Source organism: Scaptodrosophila lebanonensis, unplaced genomic scaffold (assembly GCF_003285725.1).
Source record: "Scaptodrosophila lebanonensis strain 11010-0011.00,11010-0021.00 unplaced genomic scaffold, SlebRS2 tig00000061-arrow-pilon, whole genome shotgun sequence".
NCBI lineage: Eukaryota > Metazoa > Arthropoda > Insecta > Diptera > Drosophilidae > Scaptodrosophila > Scaptodrosophila lebanonensis.
The window spans coordinates 2,051,637-2,073,912 of record NW_022060554.1 but is presented as its reverse complement, the minus strand read 5'-3'; the positions used below and the strand labels follow the sequence as shown (position 1 = coordinate 2,073,912).

Genomic DNA, 22,276 nt, shown 5'->3' with positions numbered 1-22,276 from the left:
CCGCAGTGTATGTACAGTTATAGTTACTTGTTATATTAGCACAATTTTGATATTACCCATTGAGAACAAGTGAAACATATCAACATGCTGAAGTAGTACTTACTTATATTGTTTCTTCGACTACCTGTGGATACTTTTGTTTTGGTTGTTATACGCATAGTGCTGTTTTCCAGTTTGGGCGCAGCTGTGGATGCAGTTACACCACCGACGCCGAAACCACTGCTGACTAACGTTGCTGTTGGTAGTAAAGTTGGCTTTGTTGTCGTTTCTCTTCTGCGAATAGAATTGTGTAGTTGATTTTTTAAGTCAAGCTTTTTAATCTGATTTTTGTTATTTTTTATAACACATTTTTCTGTTTTACAAATAATGAAATATACATATATATACAAAATTTGATTGCATTCACTTGAACCCGTTGCTTAGGAATTTGGCAATGGACAAAATCACTTGGAAATTTATGAGGTTGCGGCTTTTACAGCTTTTGCACAAGCCTCATAGGGTGGCTGTGCTTTTCCTTGTTCACCATGTAGTTATAACAACAAGCTTAATATTATTACAACACAGCGAGAGTTATAAATAAAAGAAGAAGACTTGCATCAGCACGACCGGTACAAATAATAGAACCGAAGAATATTCATTAAAAGTGTAAAAAATTACATAATTTCACAGATAAATGAAATGAAAAAATTAAAACGTTATTAGCAGGGACCGCAGATAAAGAATACTGTCTGTCCGTCTGTATGAACGCATGGATCTCAGAAAGTATAAGTGCTAGAATAAACAAACTTGTGTCCAGATTCTCATAAGTCCGAGAAAGGACGAGTTTGTTTTTTTTTTCTGATGCAACCCCTCCCCCCCCACTTCCCCACAATTCGCGTGACAGACCCCACAAAATATATATATTCTTGATCAGCATGAAAAAACGAGGCGATCTATGTCTGTCCGTCCGTCTGTATGAACTCCTGGATCTCACAGACTATAAGAGATAGAGACACCAAATGTTGCACAAAGATGTCTTATGTGTGTACGATATACGAGTTTGTTTTATTTTTTGGATTTTCCTCCCCACTTCCCCCATTTTTTCGGAAACGCCGCTCGTGTAATCACCTAAATCTCCGAAGCTATGAGATCTAGTCTCAGATGCACTATGTGAACACGCAGGAAATTTGTATTTTGGAAATTCCCTCCTTCCCCTATTATCACAATTAGTGATTTTCCATAACTCCCGTAATTCTTGGAATTTTTGAGTTTGGCAAATGGCTCCAGTTAGTGATTATGTGTCCGTATACTAAGTGTCATTATGACAGTTGATATTTGGACTCAAGAATCCTTTTATAGTGTAGATGCCCACTAAGAAGGGATTTTGGAAAACTCGAGCTCCAAAGGGGGGAAAACAGGCTCCAACATTTGTATGAAAAACATACAATTTTCATCTGATTAACTTCAAACTTAGTTTGTATACTCTCAGAAAAATTCCAAGAAAAACTGCACATTGGTTTTTTGAAATTTTTCTTGGGGCAGAAAAGGAAACTGCTGCAAATTGGCAAAGCTCATAACTTTTGGCAGGTATTATTATTGATATAATTGTATAGTTGCGGCCGCCGGCCAGTTTCTGTATCCCGTGTAATTTTTTTTACACTGGTTAGAGCTGCCAGACCACAGGCAAATATAATCATATGGAAACGGAACTAGTTCCCGACCGCGAACCGCTTGAGCCGGATCAAGTAATGTGGATCCTATTACTAGGGTGACCAGCTAACAAACTGTAAGCTTAGCTCACAAAATGTAAGCTTATGTTCGCGCGCGAACGGCATTTCACAGCACAAATGCGAGCTCTTGCAGTTCCTAAATAAATGTGACATGGACGCCATGCTCATATCAGAGACTCACATAACAAATAAAAATAAAAAAAATATTTTCATCTCAATGGCTACAACTTCTATGCGACCAATCATCCCGATGGTAAGGCTCATGGAGGTACTGGCATCCTGATAAAGCGTCGCATCAGGCAGTATCCGTTGCCATCATTTGGTACAACTTATTCATATTCAACAATTCATATCAAAATACAAAGCGGCTAATTAAGCCTAGCTGCAGTATACCGCCCACCCCGCTTCTCCGTTTCTGAGGCAGAATTTATACATTTCTTCGACCGCTTCATAGCAGCTGGTGACTACAATGCCAAACACACACATTGGGGATCCCGACTCATCAACCCGAAAGGAAGACAACTATATAACGCTATAATAACACCACGAAACAAGCTTGACTTTATTTCTCCGGGCTGGCCTACATATTGGCCCACAGATTCAAAGGAGCAACCAGACTTGATTGATTTTGCTGTTACAAGAAAAGTGCCACAGGCTCAGATTTGTGTGGAGCACTTAACAGATCTCGGAGCGCCCACACTTTTTAACATCTAGAAAAACTGACTGGCTTAAATACAGGAAGTACGTAAGTTCCCATATTGATGGCTGCCCAAACATTAACTGCAAAGATGACATAGATACCTCAGTTGAAGCATTAGTGTCTCTAATGTCACTGGCGGCAAAACATTCCACTCCAGAAATCACAGCTTATAAACCTTACAATAGCAGTAGTGTTCCCAGGCATATTAAAGAGCTGCTACGAAATATAGAAGGCTTCGGCGGGAGTGGCAAGTGCACAGATCACCTGACTCAAAGGAGCGGTTTAAAATAGCCAACCATCTACTACGCAAAGCCCTAGAAGATGGACTATATGGAGCAACTCTCCCCAAACAGCAAACGATTCCCATTGTGGAAAGCTAAATCAGGCGTATGTCCACCAATCGAGAGTGAATCACCATTACGTAGACAAAGAGGAAAGTGGGCTCGCAGCAACGAAGAGAAGACAAATCTATTTGACGCCCATTTAGAAAACGTCTTCAAACCACATCCAGCAACAAATAGCTTTGTGCTCCCACTAACCAATCTTGAATTTTAATTTCCCCCAAAATGATCATTGAATTGCCGAGCTGTGCAGTATATTTTCTCACCATTATTTTCAACAGCATGATGAAATGGGGCTATTATCCTCAACAATGGAGAAAATCTGTCATCACAATGATCCATAAAGCCGGAAAGGACAAGTCTCAGCCATCATCATATATACCTATCAGTCTCCTGCCGTGCCTATCGAAGATATTCGAAAAACTACTCCTGCATCGCATCAAGCAGCACATACACACCAACAGTGCAATCCCAAATCACCAATTTGGTTTTCGCAAAAAACTTGGAACTATTTAACAAGTTAACCGAATAACCTCTGAGATACGAAATGCATTTGACAAACGAAAATATTGCTCCGCTGTTTTTCTGGATGTCGCCCAAGCGTTAGTTCTCAAAATCAAAATATTACTTCCACAGAACATCCATAAAATACTGGAGTCATACATACAGCAAAGAAGTTTCGCAGTTAGATGCAAAGATTTCCTCTCCGAATACCATCCAATTGAAGCTGGTGCACCCCAAGGAAGCGTGCTTGAACCGACACTGTATAGCTTATACCCAGCAGATATACCGACAAACAGTCAAACTGCCATCCCAGGTCTCTCCAAGTGCCCAACAAGAGGTACAGAACTCTTATCATCTCACCTCGTGGCCATAGAAAAATGGCTAGCAGACTGGCGCATACGTGTAAACGAGCAAAAGTGCAAACTTGTCACCTTTACCCTAAACAAACAAACTTGTCCTCCATTGTCGCTAAACAACATCAATATTCCACAAAAAAACGATGTAACTTACCTTGGTGTCCATTTAGATAGAATGTTTATTTGGCGCAAACACATCAAAGCGAAGAGAGATCAATTGAAACTAAAAGCTATTAATCTACATTGGCTTATAAACGTCCGTTCACCACTAAAACTGGAGTACAAAGTACTCTTGTACAATGTAGTTCTCAAAACAATTTGGACATATAGCTCTGAACTATGGGGAAACTCTTCCATTAGTAATTTAGAGTTAATCGAGAGATCTCAATCGAAGATACTGAGAACCATCGCTGGGGCACCCAGGTACATTCGGAGTGAAAATATCCGGAAAGATTTAAATGTGGAACCTGTTAAAGATGAAATCGCCAAGGTGAAAGCAAAGTACCAGCTTAAGCTTCGGAACCATCCAATTAGACTTGCGAAGAATTTAACTTGGCAGGCAAGCCATACAGGACTCCGACGATGAGACCTCCCCGTAATTCAAATATTTAATTGTAAATAATTTAAGAACTATTTTAGATTAAGATTTGACTACTTATCGTAAGTCTCCGTGAGAGAAGATTAAAAAAAAAAATTTTAAGAAAAATGTTCGCGCGCCAAAGCAACAACTTTAAATAATTCAAACTAAAAGCTGCATAAATATAATAATTATTGCCTAGCATGGGAAATATTAATTGTTTAACGAATTAATTGACTAATTATTTAACTAACATATTATTCAATTATGTATTTATTTATTTAATTAATTAATCAACGTTAAATTTTCAAACGATGATAAACTGTGGGATCTATGCATCAAGTAGACCAACACAAGTTTGGGCTATTAGGAATCGGTCGACTTTAGTCGCGATGGAGTTGCAACAGGCACCCAAGTCGTGGAACAGATTGAGCTATCCCCTGCCGCCTCGGCGGTGTGCCCAAATTATTAAGACGGGGCTTTGGCGGCCACAGAAATCCTGTGGCCAACGAGGGATCCGACTCCCCCGCGGCTTCAAATGTGACCGAACATCTTCACTCGTACATCACTCTCTCCGTACCACCGAACCCAGTATGGTATACTAGAAGCCCCCTTACGATACTGACGGTTCGTGCTGATGATAATGGTATTCTGCGACCCGAGTACGTAGATTGACTCCCGACCGAAACGGCTCGGAGGCTAATACCATTATTGCCTCCGTCCCGCTTAAACCAATGCAGGCCTTTAGAAACGGCCTGTTGTTCGGCCTTTCTGTTCGTTGCCATTTACTTGGTCGTGTAGGCTCAGAAGTAGATTCCTGTTTAGTACCGATCTGGCTCTGAACTTTGTTTCCCATAGATATTCCCATAGATATAGATAGCACGAACAGCAATAACGAACTGAAGTTGGGACCCACCAATATGAATTCCGAAAAAAAAACAACCCCTTACAACGACGAGGAGAAGCAGGCATTCTTGAGTAGCTCAATAGTGAGGCGATCCCCACCAAAAGTGACAGCGTTGCCAAGCGCTGACCCGCCAGAATCACCCCCGAGCCCTCAAACAAAAGACCCCATGTTCTGAAAGATGCACTGAAGGTAATCGGCGCTACAGTGGAAGATGTGATGGCCCTTATTAATGGAGGCCAGAGACACATCAACCAGCTGATTAAAGATGAGCTCGCAAAAGTACTAGCCCTACAAGCGACAAGCGAACACAAAGCGCACAGCCCAGTACACCCAAACAACGCCGCTCCCGAAGCAGCGCCCCCAAGTGGGCACTCCAAAAAGGCCCAGAGATCCAAAGAGCAACCAAAGAGCTACCCCACAGAAGAAGTCTAAAATTCGCGACCAGCTAAAAGCTATCAAATCTGACCCAACGCTTCAGACCATGCGCGGGGACGTCCAAAGCATCCGCAGAACTGAGAACTGTTGAGCAGATCCACGACTCACGGCGAAGGCGAACTACACGCAGCGGTGGAGAAGGCATTACACGGGATTGGCGATGTGAAAGCCCTGTCGGAGCAAGTCAAGGTTGAAATTCGCGACCTGGATGACCTAACAACCAAGGAGGAGATTTGCGGAGCAGTAGCAAGCATCATGGAAATGGCCAAATTAGAATCCCAAGCAGTAAAGTCTTTTCGCAAGACGCGCGGAGGGCAACAAACAGCGGTAGTATCCTTGCCTGCTGATAAGGCGAGGTCGCTCCTCGACCTAGGTAAAATCCGGATTGGCTGGGTCGTATACCGGATCCTAAGCGAACCCACACGGTGCTATAAATGCTTAGATTATGGCCACACGGCAGCGAGATGCAAGAGCACCGAGGATATGAAGGGCAACTGTTTTAAATGCAGGGAGAAATGTTATGTAACTAGAACGTGCACAAAGGACCCAAAATGTGCAATATGCGGAAGAAAAGGCCTGCAGAACTTAGATCACGCCACTGTCAGCTTCAAATGCCCGGCGTTCAAATAAGCTGTGCGAAAAGCGAGAAGTTGAGAGTCATCCAACTCAACTTAAACCACTGAAGCGCAGCGCAAGATCTGCTCTACAAAACGATTGAAGAGCACTCTATCGACTTGGCCATCCTAAGCGAGCCGTGTAGAACACGCTCAGATTCCAGATGGACTTCTGACCATTCTGGAACAGCCGCACTATGGCTATGCGGCCACCGTGGGACACAGTTCGAACACACCAGGGTATTCAGGGCCATTGTACGGGCAAAAGTTAACGACCTATGGTTTTATAGCTGGCATCTCGCCCCAAGCTGGGCCCTGAACGGGTTTGCGGCAGCCCTAAATGAGCTGGTGGTCGACGCAGCTAACCGTAGGAAGGTCATCATAGCTGGCGATTTCAATGCATGGGGCACTAAATGGGATAGCTCTACCACAAACGCTTGCGGCCGTACTCTTCTGGAATCATTCGCAAGTCTCGCAATCGTACTGTTGAGCACAGGTACGCAACGCACGTTTAGAAGAGCCGAATCGAGTTATATAATCGACCCTACATTTGCAAGCTGTTCACTCTATAACTCTGTCACGTGGTCAATTGCTGATATCTACACAGCTAGCAACCACGAAGCATTACTGTGCACTATCGGTGAACGAGCCAGCAACCAACGCAATGGACCCTGCACCAAGTTCTCGTACGATATGGATACTTTTAGCCCTAGGGCCTTTTCGGAAGCCCTTTCCAACTTTGGACTCACCGGCAATCCTCAAAGCAGGAAGCCGTGGCCCAACCACGACATCACGATGCACTGTTCTGGTGGAACGAGGCAATCGCACAGCTACGAGGGGCATGCATTCGAGCCAGACGAACTTCCCAGAGACTACGAGACACAATCATTCCCCCACCATTATTCAGAGTATCGTGACTGCAGAAGAGCCACCGGACGAGCTCCCCTCATACAGGTCAATCTGCCTGCTGAGCACGGTAGGTAAAGTAATGGAGAAATTAGTCTCCATGAGGCTAGAGACTGCAGTGAACGAGACCGGCGGACTGTCCCCTAATCAGTACGGGTTCCGGAAGGCAAAGTCCCCACTGGATGCCATTAGTAAAGTGGTCAACATAGCATCAAATGCGATCGCGGGGACGCGCTGAAAGGGCGGAACCAAGGAATTCTGCCAGGTCGTCACACTGGACGTGAAGAACGCCTTCAACACTGCCAACTGGGGCTCCATCCTCAATGCTCTAGCAGCGCGCGGTATCCTCGCGTTTCTGAACCGCTGCATTCGCAGCTACTTTAGCAACAGGGTGCTGCTGTACGAAACTGCATCGGGCACGAGAACTCACATGATTTCTGCAGGAGTACCCCAAGGTTCAGTTCGTGGGCCATTTTTGTGGAATATCATGTACGACGGCGTTCTACGACTGGATCTACCAGCTGGTACGGAGGCAATCGGCTGGGAGTAATGATAGATACCAGGTTGTGCTTTCGGGAGCATCTTGCGCATGCCAGCAAGAAGGCCGCCACAGCGGCGAGAGCATTAGCGCGCATTATGATGAACCCGCGCAGACTGAGGCAAAGAAGCAGATTACTGCTCTGTGGAGTCACACGGGCGATCTTGTTGTATAGAGCCCCCGTCTGGCATGAGTCCACGAGGACCAAGTGCTACGTTAAACCTCTGCTAGCAGCATATTGCCTAGGCGCCTTGCGTGTTTGCTGCGCATTTAGGACCGTCTCCGATGACGCCGCTCTGGTTATTGCGGGTATGGTACCCATCGAAATCGCAAGTGAAGCGAGCGAGCTTCATAGATGCAGCGGCGGCCACGATAATCGAGCGTTTTTGCAATGCCAGCTGCGACTACGCGTCCACCGTCACGGGAGAGCTACGTAGATTGGAGCGACGGATGTAGACGGGTGAACGCCTGGGCGAAGCAATGCTCCACTTCCGTACCGCCCGGGTGCGAATTCGCTCATCTTTTTCTATTTGTACTTCCCATATTTCTTTAACTGTGTACACTTCCCTTTCTCTGTTCTTTGTAAATACATGAATTTAAAAAAAAAAAAAAAATAACGCACACACTCATAGGGCTGAGCTCAGGGTACTGTGGGGGTCACAGGTGGTGGTTAGTGGACGGCCTGTGTAAACAGGTTAGCTGCGAATAACCAATAAGCAGTGCTCGACCAAGAGCAGCAAGGATGGATAGTAAACCTTCATCCCCGAGTGGTTGTGGCAAGACGGGCCCACCGAAGGGAAGCACCAGTCAAGCACACAGGCAGTACAATTATATATGCGGCAACGAGGGTCCGAAGGCCCATCAGGAGCGATCCCAGTAAGATCCTGATTATGGCATACTGGGCAAACACGCAACATTTTATCAGACGAACATAGGTGGGTGAGGTATTCCGTTACCAATATGGGCTGCAGTGAAATCTGGTCCAGGCGGCTTTCAGGCCAATGCGTCACCTGTCTCCTTCCCGTTAAAACCTGGAAAGCCTTGGAGAACGCTTTTGAAATCTTGGAACACATGCACTCATAAGGTCTTGTGTCAAACCTCGCATGGCATCCCTGCTTTGCATAGATAATCATGGGACCCTATTTAGGGTAACTACACAACGAATTCAAGATAACGGCTCCGAGTTGGGACCTAACAGCAAAGATTATGGAAAGCAGAACAATAGCACAAACGGAAACACAAACAGGCTCTATCACTCAGGCCGGCGCAAGTAGCGCAAAGGAGGTACTAACGGAAAGCCCGGGACAAAACCTCGCTCCCCAATACATTCTTTGCAGGCGCAGAGTGTGGAAAGAGCACGGTCATCTCCGCCGGAACTGGCCAGCGTGTCTATACGAAGATATCATCTCACCAAATTGGGTGAAAAAATAGTGGAACTTAGTGAAATGATGGGTGGTGGTAGAAGGTCTATCCACCAACCAATGCGAGACCTGGTGGCAGTAATACCATCCCTGAAGTAACCACGGAGGACGAAATACTTATCGCATGGAGGAATCAAATGGTGACATACATAATTCGGCCTTCAAAACAATAAGAGACGCTCCTGGGGGGACTAGGATGGCCATAATTGTCATTCCGGAGAAACAGACAACAGACCCGATGAGGTAGGGAAACTACGAGTTGGTTGGACAGTCTGCCGACTAGACAAAGCGTGTCAAGGAGACCCACACTGTTTGCTTTGTAGGAAAGACAAAAATGCCCCCGCTAGACATGTCACAGGAGGGCCTAAATGCCGAAGGAGAGATCTGAACAAACAGAAATGAGAGTCCTACAATTGAATCTAAGCCACTGCGAGTTGGCCCAGGAGCTGCAATGATGGACCACTAACGAATGCAATAAGGCATCGATATGGACATGTGGCAAGTTCCCACTTGAGAAGGCCCACGGAATGCCGTTAGCGAAGGACGCCATCAGAGGAGTGCGGTGGCTTGAAGGAGAAAAATAATACTGCATCGTTATAACGCTGGATGTTAAAAATGCCTTTAACTCAACCGCCATCTTAACAGAAATTATTAGGGATTAACTTAAAGACAGAGTGCTCCTGTACAACACAGACGAAGGCAGGAAGCAATATGCGGTGACAGCTAGTGTACCACAGGGATCAGTGCTAGGTCCAATGCTATGGAATATTATGTATGACGGCATACTTAGGTTAGTTACCCAGCAGGGCAGAAATCGCTGGGTTCGCAAACGATATAGCATAGTCGTGACAGGAAAACACCTCGACACACAAGAAGACAAGACTGTGTAACGAGACTGTAGCAATAGTCAGGAGCTGGATTACAAGCATAAGACTTCAACTAACCGACCACAAGACGGAGGTATTACTTGTAACTAACCAAAAAAAAAAGAAGTTTTGACAGTAAAGGTAGGAAACGAACGGATCGCCTCCAAAGTATCAATCAAGTACCTTGAAGTAATGATTGACAACAGACTCAACTTTAAGGAGCACCTCAAATACGTTGGAGGACGGTGTGCTGGAGTGAGTAATGCCCCAACACGAATAATGCCCAAACTTGTTGGACCGCGTCAAGACAGAAGGCTGCTATTGATGAACGTTGTCAAATCAATAGCCCTGTACGCAACGCCCAAATTCCTACAAGAAGCGTATACTGCCAGCATACCGTAGGTGTGCCCTTAGTGTAGCATCATCGTTCCGTACAGTATCAACGGACGCATCCATAGTTATTTCAGAGCTAGAGCTGCTGGCAGAGGCAGAAAAGGAGATGTATCACCGGTACCGGGGGGCACATGGTTTGGAGGACACGGATAATGGTGGGGGTTTAGTAAGTAGGCGCGAGCAAGCCAAAGAGTAAGTCTTGTCTCACATGCGAACCGTGCCTATTGGTAGCACGGCCTACCAATATCTTTCGAAGATTACCCAGCCTTTAGCACGTATAGTTATAAGAACTGGCAGTATCGGCCACTGCAACAGCCCCAACAACTACAGCCCCTACAGATACAGCCGCGACAACTACACCAACTCAGTCCCAGCTACAACCACAGCCCCAGCTACAACCACAGCCCCAGCAACCATTACAAAAAAAAAAACAAGTAAAAAAGCTAAAGTGTGTAAAGGGTGTCCCGACTTTAAAATACTCTGTACATATGTTAACAAAAATGATAGAAAGTAAAAAAAATTAAGAAAATTAAAAAAACAAAAATGTGGATGTATTTTACCTCTCTTGGTATTCGAACTCACATAATTGCACATATACAAAGCAATTGCGTGTATGTGAGTGTATAAATGTCTATGCGCGTCTATTCGTGTCTGTGTAAGCATGGTTGCAGTCAACCAAAGCATCAGCATCAACAACAGCTGCGGGCAGTGCTTGGGCAGCAAATATATTTATGGCTATAACTTCTTGTTAAATCGGTCTATCATAGTGCATACGGACACATGATCACTAACTGGACGTATTTGCAAAATTTGAGTTCGAAATTCCAAGAATTACGGGAGTTACGATTTTCGGGTGAGAGGGGGAAGGGAGGGAAATTCCAATATACACATTTTCTGCGTATTCACATAAGGCATCTTGCAGTAAAATTTGGTGTTCCTAGGTTTTATAGTCTCCGAGATATAGACGATTATACAATTGGAAAATCGGGAAAATCCCCATAGGGGGGAAAATAAAAAAAAATAAAACAAACTCGTATAGTGTACACACATAAGGCACCTTTGTGCAAAATTTGGCGTCTCTATCTCTTATAGTCTCTGAGATCCAGGTGTTCATTCGGACGGACAGATGGACAGACAGGGCGAGGTCAACTCGTCACGCTGATCAAGAATATATATACTCTGTGGGGTCTGCAACGCCTCCTAATGCCTGATACATTTTTCAGCTCCCGCAAATCTAGTATACTCTTGTACATTTCATATACAGAGTATAAAAACTTTGGAGTCGGTTTTCACCCCTTTTGAGCTAGAATTCACCACTAGAATTCACCAATTCTATTTACGCTTCTGACCACACTTGGCAGTGAGTCGGGACATACTTAGCCGAAATATTATTTTAAATATAAATATAAATAAATAGAAATATAATTTAAATAATTAGATTTCTCATAGCTTATATTTTGTTTGTCGGAAGTCAATGTTTGTTGGTATATATATAAATATATAAATAAATAAATATAACCTAACACTTTTCAGTGATGGTTATAAATACTATGTAACTTACCTTGTCTTCTTGACTTGTATGTTATGATTAAGCTTCTCTAAAGTAATAGCGCCACTTTCCTTATCGAAAATAATTAAGCACTCTTTAGAATATTCCTTTTGGTTTCCTTTATAAACTGTGTGTGGAACACCCGAACTTTCTGCAATTAATAAACAGTGGCGTGGATTATTATTCAATTTCTCGAACTTAAAATTTTTATACCCTGTACGCAAAGGGTAAAAGGATATATATACTAGTTTTGTGCGAATATATGCAACACACAGAAGGCAGACCTTCCAAAGTATATATAATACATCCACGTACGTCCGTCCGTCTGTATGAGCGCAAGAATCTCAGCAATACCACCAGCTAGAATAACCAAACTTGCTATCCAGGTTCCCCTAAGCCATTACCTGAAACATCTCCCGACTACCCCGCTAATAGTGATTTTTCGTAGCTCCCGAAATTATTTTTTTACACAAATTCGACAATTATATGCAGTTAATCTGTCATCATGTTACGATGCTACTCTGCCGCGGGTATACTCGCCGGCCAGAGTGTGCTGAAATTTTATAATGGGCTCCCCAAAGTGCAAACAGTAAAAGGCGCGATTTGCAAAATATCTGTACGTTAATTAATAAACATTGCCTTTCATTACACGTCCACTCCTGAACGCATCCAGACTCCGACTAACCTAGAACTAAACTCAAGTACATACATATATAATAATTATTTCTTCTAATGAAAGGTTACAAAAATATATTCTGTATTCTTTCTCAGAGTAAATACATAAACCAAGTTTAAAGTTAATCGGATTTCTAATTCTCTAAAACCACTCCTTGGTGCTAACCTACACTTTGACAGCTTTTTGAGCCTGTCCCTCGCGGGATATTTAATTTTGATTTAAAAGTCGAGACGTCTGGCAACGCTGATATGTACATACATACAATTGTACAGTTTAACACTTATCCATATGTGTTTTTTGAATATGAATGTTGTGAGTGTAAAAGGCGTGATTCTGCTTTTGTAAATCGCAAGAATACATTCACGGAATTCGATTACCGTTTGAGCTGTGGGCTGTTGACGCGGTTTCCTTTTATGCCAAACTGTGTGATATTTGCGTCGAGTTTTGTTTCTATCTGTTTTTCACTGTCGTGTATTTTTATGCTTTATTGACTCAACAAACTTTGCCCATCCCTGTTTGTGTCTGTGAGTGTGTCACTGTGTGTGTTTATATGATGTCCCCAACTGTGTGATATTTGCGTTCTTTTTTATTTATGTATTGTTGCAACATTTATAAAGTGAATAACATATTTCTATACTTCAAAAATCGTTGATTGCCAATTTGTAGATATATTTGTTGATTAGAGATACCAAATTTGAAATCGATCGGATGACATTAATAACATAATTAATTAATTTTACTACCATATTTTTGGATACTATAACTACTTAATATTACACATGAAATTATTACATACTATTATTACCAAATGTATTGTTCATGAAATTCTTTATAGAAAATAAAATTAAGAAAATTAAAAAAAAAAATGTGGATCTATTTTACCTCTTCGGTATTCGAACTCACGTATATAAAGCAATTGCGTCTATGTGAGTGTACGAATGTCTATGCGCGTCTATTCGTGTCTCTTTGCGAAAAGAAATACCTTCCATTTTATTTAAATTAAAAATAGTTATGCTATTATTACGACAGATCTGGCATCGCTTTAAGATGTCATCGATCTTAGGTGCGGCAGCCAGAGCTTATGAAAACCCTGACTCACTTAGGCCGTGATTATTTGGTCCGTTGTTGTACCGCGTGGACGAGTCCGCTTCCCATATCCCGTGGTTGGCTGCAATCCTGCGCAATTTGTTACACCCATCCGGATGCCCGGATGAATTTAGAAATGTCTATCGGCTTTCTCTTTGCTAGCGTCGACAGATTTGGGAGGAGGCCATCTCCTAGAAAGCGTTGTCTGGTCCTACACAAGGCTGGGCAGTCGCAGAGGAGGTGGGAAACTGTTTCCTCCTCTTCTTCATCTCTGCAACTTCTACAGAAGTCGTTGTGTTGAAGTCCTAGCCTGGTGGCATGGGAGCCCACAAGCCAGTGCCCCGTGATGACTCTAATTACAGCTGAGCATTGGTTTCTGCTCAGCTTACAGAGTTCTAAAGTCCATTTGCTATCGCGGATGGGCCACGTTTGACGTGTGATTTTGTAGTGGTTTTTGTCATTGGTCCACATTTGATTTGCAATGAAATCGAAGTGGTTCCGAATGGACAGTTTACAGCTGGCCATCGGTATACCGATGCTCTCCTTGTCTGGAAGGAGGGGAACGGTGGTACCTTCTCTTGCCAGTTCGTCGGCTATGCAGTTTCCCTCATCGATAATAAGTAAAACCGATAATGAAAAGTAGGGACTGGAAGCGGCTAACGCTACCATAACCAAGAAACCACGTTGGCTTGTTCTTTTTATACCTTGTACCCGTAGGTTAAAAAGTGTATATTAGGTTTGTGCAAAGTATGTAACATGCAGAAGGAAGCATCTCCGACCATAAAGTATATATATTCTGAATCAGCATGACAAGAGAAATAGATCTAGACATGTCCGTCCGTTCGTCTGTCTGTCTGAATGAATGCAAGGATCTCAGAAACTATAAAAGCTAGAATAACCAAAGATGGTATTCAGATTCTCCTAGGTCCGAAAAAGGATTATTTTATTTTTTTGAATTTCCCCCCCTTCCCACGCTACAGAATTTCGTCAATACTGTCCACATTTCATACGCTACCTAAACCAAACTTTGCAGACATAATTTATATAACAAGTTCGCTCTTCTTCCTTCGTCGAACTGATACAAGAATGGCCGTGATGCTGTCTCCGCATGATCGTGGGCTTAGTAGCGCCAGAAGGGCATTGTTCAGCTGTGTATTCATCCGCAGACAGCAATAATATGGTTAGCTGCAATGGCAGTGACTGCATGAAAAAATGCCAGGAACACTGCGCTACATGTATGGAGCGTAGCAGCGGATGGCGCTGCGAAAGATGCAAGAATTTCCCTAAGGGGATATCGCTTGATGCGCAATATGGCGGCGAATTGGAGACATCAGCGCATAATGGGAGGACACAGACGGTGCAGTGCTCGGCCTATGTATCAGTGAAACACGTTCACGATGCTCGTCCACTTCATCAGTCAGTGCAGCACCTGCAGGCAGAGATACGGTTGTTGGATGAAGGGGAACATATCCTGCAACGACGGCAGATTGTGATCGAGTAGCGAAGGGAGCGTACCAATGTGAGTGAAGTGACTAGCGCACCGGTGGCTGTCGCCGCGCATCCGAGGGCGTCAAGCACACATGCGGTTGTTTTTGGCAACATATGAGCAGACAACAGAACTGTGCGGATTCTCAGATGCTGAGAATCTTATGAGGCTGAGATAGCCCAGCGCGAAACGCAGTGAAAACTCTCATGCTAGATGCGCAATGTTTACCTCAAATAATATCTACTTTGAAAATGAGATTTGGGCGCCCAGAGATTATCATTGAGGTGATGCGGACAAAGTTGAAAGAATTTGGGCCTCTTCGGGATGACAGACTCGATGGAATTGTTGATTTCTCGATTGAGGTGCAGAACGTATGCAGTACTATGAGAGCTACATACGTTATTTGAGTAATCCCGGCTTAGAACAGGAGCTGGTGTCTAAGTTACCGTGCATGCTGCAGACGATGTGGGGAATGCATAAGATGACGCTCAGCGATTCTATATTGGCCGATTTCAGCGATTGGTTGTTTCAGGGAGCAAGTTGTGTGATGATTCCAATCTTGCAAAACAAACTTCAATGGCAAATGTGCATCGGTAGCAGACTGTGTAGCCTTCAGGGAAATGTCTCAAAGAGTGCGCTGGAATACCACGAAGGCATTAAGACTATGCTGGAGGTGTCTTGGGACGCATAGGCGTCTGGATTGCAATGTGAAAGTAGCTTGCGGAGTAGATGGGTGCCAGGGGATGCATCATCAGTTGCTGCATAGAACGGTTACCGTACCGGTCATAGTCAGAGTATCGTTTCAGTCTTCTTCAAAGTTCTGCCAGTCGTCCTCTATGCAAATGGCAACGACGTCAATACGTATGCGTTTATTGACGACGGGTCCTCAGTCACTTTAATGGAAGAGAAGCTACTTCAGGAACTTGGGGTGAGCCACAGCCATTATGCATGCGATGGACAGCCGGCATGCATCGTTACGAGAACGACAGCGCCCATTGCAGATAAGACACGATTGACAGATAAGACAGATAAGACAGTCAAAGGAGGCAGCCCAAAACTGCAGATGACGGAAACGGCGCACACATACCACACTTTCCATGTATGTGACTGCGAGAAGGAACTAAATGAACTACTGAAGCAGCATATCTGGAATGAGCAAAAAGATATCGGATACTCAAAAGCAGATAAGATGACAAGTTGGATCTGGAGCAGTTAGAGAGTAATACAAGGCGCATCGGAGAGAGATTCGAAACGGGATTGTTGTGAAGATACAACAATATTGTGCCTTCAGGCAGCTTTAGCTGGAGGAAACGTTAAGGCGGCAACCACTAATGGCCGTCAAAATGAGAGAAAAGATCAACGAGTACGTAACAAAGGGCTATGCAAAACGTTTGACGCTAGAGGAGGCGCCAAATTGGTTCCTGCCGATTTTCCATTTGTGTAATATAAATAAGTCAGACAAATTACGCATAGTATGGGATGCGGCAGCGAAGAAGGACAACGTGTCACTCAATTCAATGCTATTAAAAGGGCCGGACCAGATGACACAGTTGGTGCCTATTTTACGAAGATTCAGAGAGAAAGCCATAGCAATTGGAGGTGACATTGCGGAGATGTTTCATCAGGTGAGAATGCGTCCTGATAATCAAAAGTTTCAACGATTCCTGTTCATAGATCCTGAAACACAAAATTTGGAGGCGTATGCCATGGAGGCGATGACATTTGGTGCCTCCTGTTCACCGAGCAGCGCCCAGTTTGTGATGAACAAAAATACACGAGAGTTTGAGCGGCAATATCGACGAGCGGTCAAATGTATTTTGGAGAACCACTACGTTGATGATATGTAAGATAGTGTCGACACCGAAACGGAAGCCATCAAGTTGGCGCAAGAAGGTCGATATATCCGCTCTCGTGATTCCATAATTGGGTATCAAACTCATTGAAGGTTCGTTTTGCGCTGGAGCTTACAGAGGATACAACCAAAGAGATATGCTTTAATAACAAAGCAGGAACATTAACGGAAAAGGTACTTGGCATGTGGTGGGACACTCAAGCAGACACGCTTGCTTTTCGGTTGTCGAAGCGGCACCAAAATATCAAGCTGCTAAACGGATGTCAACGCCCTACAAAAAGAGAGTTCCTGAGCATTCTAATGTGCATGTATGATCGTCTGGGGTTCATATCCTTCTATGTGATGCACGCCAGAATAACATTTCAAGAAGTCCGGCGATCAGGTTGCGACTGGGATGCAACAATAGAAGAAGCAGAATGGAAGAAATGGCAGCGTTGGGAACAACAAATACCAGGCGTTGAGACGATGAAAATACCGAGAAGTGGAAATGTATGTTTGTAGATGCGAGTGAAAATGGTTACGCTGCGGTATGCTACATGTTGCAGAGAGGAGCAGAGGGCACGTTATATTGTTTGGTGGGCAGCAAGGCAAAAGTAGCGCCACTAAAACAGATGTCAGTGCCAAGGCTTTAGTTGCAGGCCGCAACAATCGGAGCACGTTACGCACAGGTAATCGCATCAACAAACAACACGAAGTTTACCAGACGGTTATTCTGGGTAGACTCTAGCATGGTGCTATCCTGGCTACGATCGGATCACAGGCGGTACCGCCAGTTCGATGGATTTCGGGTGAGATATTAGATCTAACCGAAATGTCCGAATGGCATTGGGTCCCTAGCAATGAAAAAGTAGCCGATGAAGCCACTAAGTGGCAGAAGACACCCGATTTTTCGAACAGCCGATGGCTGAATGGGCCGACGTTCCTAAGACAGGGTCCACAGGAATGGCCTATGGAATCCGCCATAAAACGATAAACCACAAAAGAAGAACTGCGCGCACAATTTGTTGGAGTGTGCGTGGATGTCGATTTATCGAGTGGAAATGGCCTGACCGACATTACTCGGTTCTCAAGGTGGCGACGATTGATGAGAAGTGTTGCAATGGTAGTATTTGCGGCACGAAAATGGAGATATGCGGCTCTGACAAAAGGCAAACGTACAGAGTCGCTGACACAAGAAGACCAAGAAGCCGCAGAATGCTTATTGTTGGTCTTTGCACAAGATGAATGCTACAGCAGTGAGAAGGCAGTCAAGAAGGGTCACCGTATACATACATAGATCCAGTCCACTATACAAAATGTGTGCGTATATGGACGACAGAGGAGTATTGCGGTTGAAAGGACGAGTAAAGCTGTATGGAGGAACTGATCCTGTAGTGTTGCCAAAAGAAAGCCGTATCACCATGCTGATTGTGTACGATGTACATGCGAGGTTGTAATCACGAGACGGTTGTGAATGAGAAAGCAGTTCTGGGTACCACGCATCAGGGCGGTGGTAAGAAGAGTTCGAAATTCATGCCAGAAATGTAAAAATTAACGTGCCAAGCCCTGGTCACCGCAAATGGCGTGTTTACCGAGTCCGAGGCTGGAGGCTTATCAACCACCATTCACATGCACTGGCGTGGATTATTTTGGACCGCTTCTCGTGACGGTCAAGAGAAACACCGAGAAACGATATTTACATGTCTGACTACGAGAGCAATCCATCTTGAAGTAGCGTATTCACTAACTACAGATTCTTGTATTCTAGCTATTCGCAACTTCACCATGGTCCGCGGACAGCCAAGAAAGCTGTGGAGTAACAATGCTACGAATTTTCAAGGCGCTAATACCGAGCTCCAACAGGCAATTCACTGGGCCAAGAATGAAATGGAAGTTCATACCGCCTGCTTCGCCACATATGGGTGGCGCATGGGAGCGATTGGTACGTTCCGTGAAACGCACGCTATATTCTATACTGTCCAGTAGACGCCCTTCCCATGACATACATACCATTGGATGACGAGAACGAGGAGGCGCTAACGCCTAACCAATGCCTGCTAGGAAGTTCCAATGGGCAGAAGCCAGCAGTTCAAACGGACCCTGAAGGTATACTCATGAAGAAGAACTGGCTTACAGTGCAGCAAATGGCAGATGAATTTTGGCGAAAATGCCTGCGCGAGTATCTACCTGACCTGACCAGACGAAGCAAATGGTATGAGAAGGTCAAGAGGTGGATGATATTGTGTATATTTGCGATCCCGACAGCTCAAGGGCTCACTGGCCGAAAGGAAGAGTAACTGCAGTAAAGCGCAGCACAGACGGGCAAGTACGAAGTGCCACAATAAAAACGACGAACGGCATTTATGTGAGGCCAGCTGCAAAGCTTGCAGTTCTGTCTATTCTTATCGCCAGCCTACGCTTTGAAAGGATACTTGAGTCCAAATTTCAGCTTTTTAGCTTTTACCGTTTGAGTTGTACGTTGATCAACAATCAGTCAGTCAGTACAAACTGTTTTATATATATATAGATATACTTTATAAAATAGCCTGTACTCTCCACAAAAAAGGAAACATTTATTTAATACATACATAGAAGACATTTTTGTGTACAGTTTTAACAGCATACATTTACATCACGTGTCTATGCGTGCTTATATGCTGAACCAAAGCAGCAACAACAACAAAAGCTGCGGGTAGCGCTGCGGTCAGAGCTACAAGCAGAGCATGGGCAGCGATTTTATTTATGGCTATAACTTTCTTCAGAATTGACCTATCAGACGGACACATAAGCACTAACTGGATGTAACTACCAAAATTTATTTCAAGAATTACGGAAGTTATAAAAAACACGAATTAGGGGGGTGGGAGCGGTGTCTCAGAATAAAAAGAATAAATTTGACCTGCCTAGGACTTAGGGGAACCTCGATACCAAGTTTGGTTATTCCAGCTCTTGTACTTCCTGAGATCCTTGCGCTCATACAGACAGACGGACATGGCTATATCGACTTGTCTTGTCATCCTGATCAATAATATATATACTTTGTGGGGTCTGCCACGCCTCCTTCTGTGTGCTACATACATTCGCACAAAACTACATAGTATATCATTTTACCTTTTGCGTACAGACTATAAAAAACAAGAAACAATATAATATAGATTTAGCGAGAACTTTCACTCACCTAAATTTGGTACAGTAACTGTAACTTCATTATTTGAACCAACATCCACAGTAGCCATACGACTCGTGTTCACACTAGCTGGCTTAAAGTCATCTGCAAAATGTATAGAAAATTTTATCATGTCTCATTTTATTTAAAAACAGTTTAAAACAACTCACATTTTATTGTGTGAAATGCCGTCGACTTATTTCTAGAATTAAATGTTTCTCCAAGCCTAAGTTCGCGTACTTCATCACCAATATTCAGACGATGCGCCAAAGAAGACGAATTTTGCTTAGTTTCCATCATTGTCTAGCATTTACTACTGAAATGTGCATTTACAAATATTATATAAGGTAAAACAAGATGATAAGAGTTAACCTAACCCTTAAATACCATATACCCACTTCAAAAAAAAAAAAAAAAAAATCAAGTGGAGAAGCTAAAGTTGGGTGTCCCGATTTTGAAATATTCTGTACATAATGCATATCTATGCTTATGTCTGTGTATGTTCGTGTCCCTGTTCAAAGCAGTAACAACAACAACAGCTGCGGGCAGATCTTTGGCAGAGAGTATATTTATGGCTATAACGTTCTTCATAATTAACATATCGTAATGAAACTTGGCATACGGACTCATAATCACTAACTTGAGGTATTAGCCAAATCTGAGAACCAAATTCCAAAAATTATGAAAAAAACACGAATTGCGGGGGAGAGGCTGGGGATATCAGAAAAAATAAACAAACTTGATCTGCTTAGGGCTCAGGAGTACCTGAATACCAAGTTTGGGTATTCTAGCTCTTGTACGGTCGAAAGGACGGACGGGCATGTCTATATCGACTCAGCTTGGCACCCTGATCAATAGTATATATACTTTGTGGGGTCTGCCACGCCTCCTTCTGCCTATTCATACATTCGCACAAAACTAGTATACCCTTTCACCTTTTGTTAACAGGGTATAAAAATCACCGGTAAACTTCTGAGTAAATTTTACTGAAAATCGAGCAACGACAAACGAACTATGTCTACTTTGCCGAAAAAAACCTTAAGCTTGTACTGTTCAGACCTGTTACAGATAGACGCCGAGGCTATCTGGCGACATGTGCGATTGCCACATGAGGCGATCCTTTGTTTGTTTAGGTGATCCTTTGTGCGGCTGCACACAGGCCACGTAGGCAACGGAAAAAACTCTTAAAAACTCAGCGGCAGTATAAATAGAATTAAGACAATGCTGAGTCCTATAAACTCAGCGATATCATAAGTAAATGTAAGATAACGCCGCGCCTTACTCATTAAAAATATGCAGCTAGCAATAGCTGAGTGTGAGAATATTCTACATCTTAAAAGTATACGCACGAGTTTTAGTGTAAACATTTTTTGGTCCTTCGAGCCGGATGCAAGGTTACCAAAGCGAGCGTTTCTGTGGCTTTAAACAACAGAAAGCAAAGTTTTCTGTGAAGCTTAATGACAGAATATTTGAGGAAACAACTGCCATCATCCGGTCATACTTCGATTCGGAGATGAAGGTCGAAGTTTCCGACCAAACCAAAAGCGACGATCAACCGATGCCGCTGGAAAAAACACACAGATGGGAAGTGCTGAACGTCAAACCAGGTACATCTAAAGGACTAGATGATCATCAGGCAAGTGCACCACAACGAAGTCCAAGTCCAGTCGACAGCATGGAAGACCTTGTGGAAAAGAGCACAAAAGATAAGGGAATACATAAAAAAAGTGTATGCCTGCCTGGACCAGCACGATCTGGAAGAGATCCTTGACCACAAATTACAAATGATGTTCCTGTGGTCAAAAGTTCAATCAACGCTCACTCAACTGGATGCAAAATATGAGAAATTTGCCTTTGACGTCGACGAGATCGATGATCTAGGATACAAAGTCCACGTACTATCTGACAAGATTGATAGAACAATAAGTGACTTGCAAAACAAAAAAGACGAAACGCCCGAGCTACCTAAAGCGGAACTTCCTCATTTAATGGAGATCCCAAAGAGTGGCCAACGTTTTTTTTTAATTTCTGCGAGGTCATACACTCGAGAAAAGATATCAGCGATGTTAAAAAACTGAACTATTTGCCTCAAAGGAGAAGCTAAAATGGTCGCCGGACATTTATTGAATGGATCGGCGGCTAACTACAAGGCGGCATGGGAGCTGATATGCAAGCGTTATGAAAACCAGCGCAAAATATTTTCCGACCGCTTTAA

General features: G+C 43.6%; 1 protein-coding gene across 1 annotated transcript in view; it reads right to left on the bottom strand.

Moving 5' to 3' along the window:
* Positions 1 to 22,276, bottom strand: part of LOC115624689 (ell-associated factor Eaf) — a 48,229-nt gene that overhangs the window by 12,373 nt on the left and 13,580 nt on the right. Inside the window, exons 2-5 of the mRNA XM_030519495.1 lie at positions 20,232 to 20,377; positions 20,074 to 20,166; positions 11,829 to 11,967; positions 104 to 273 (exon numbers count right to left, since the gene is read on the bottom strand). Coding sequence (XP_030375355.1) covers positions 104 to 273; positions 11,829 to 11,967; positions 20,074 to 20,166; positions 20,232 to 20,361 — 532 coding nt within the window. The 5' untranslated portion in view covers positions 20,362 to 20,377. The remainder of the gene's footprint in view (positions 1 to 103; positions 274 to 11,828; positions 11,968 to 20,073; positions 20,167 to 20,231; positions 20,378 to 22,276) is intronic.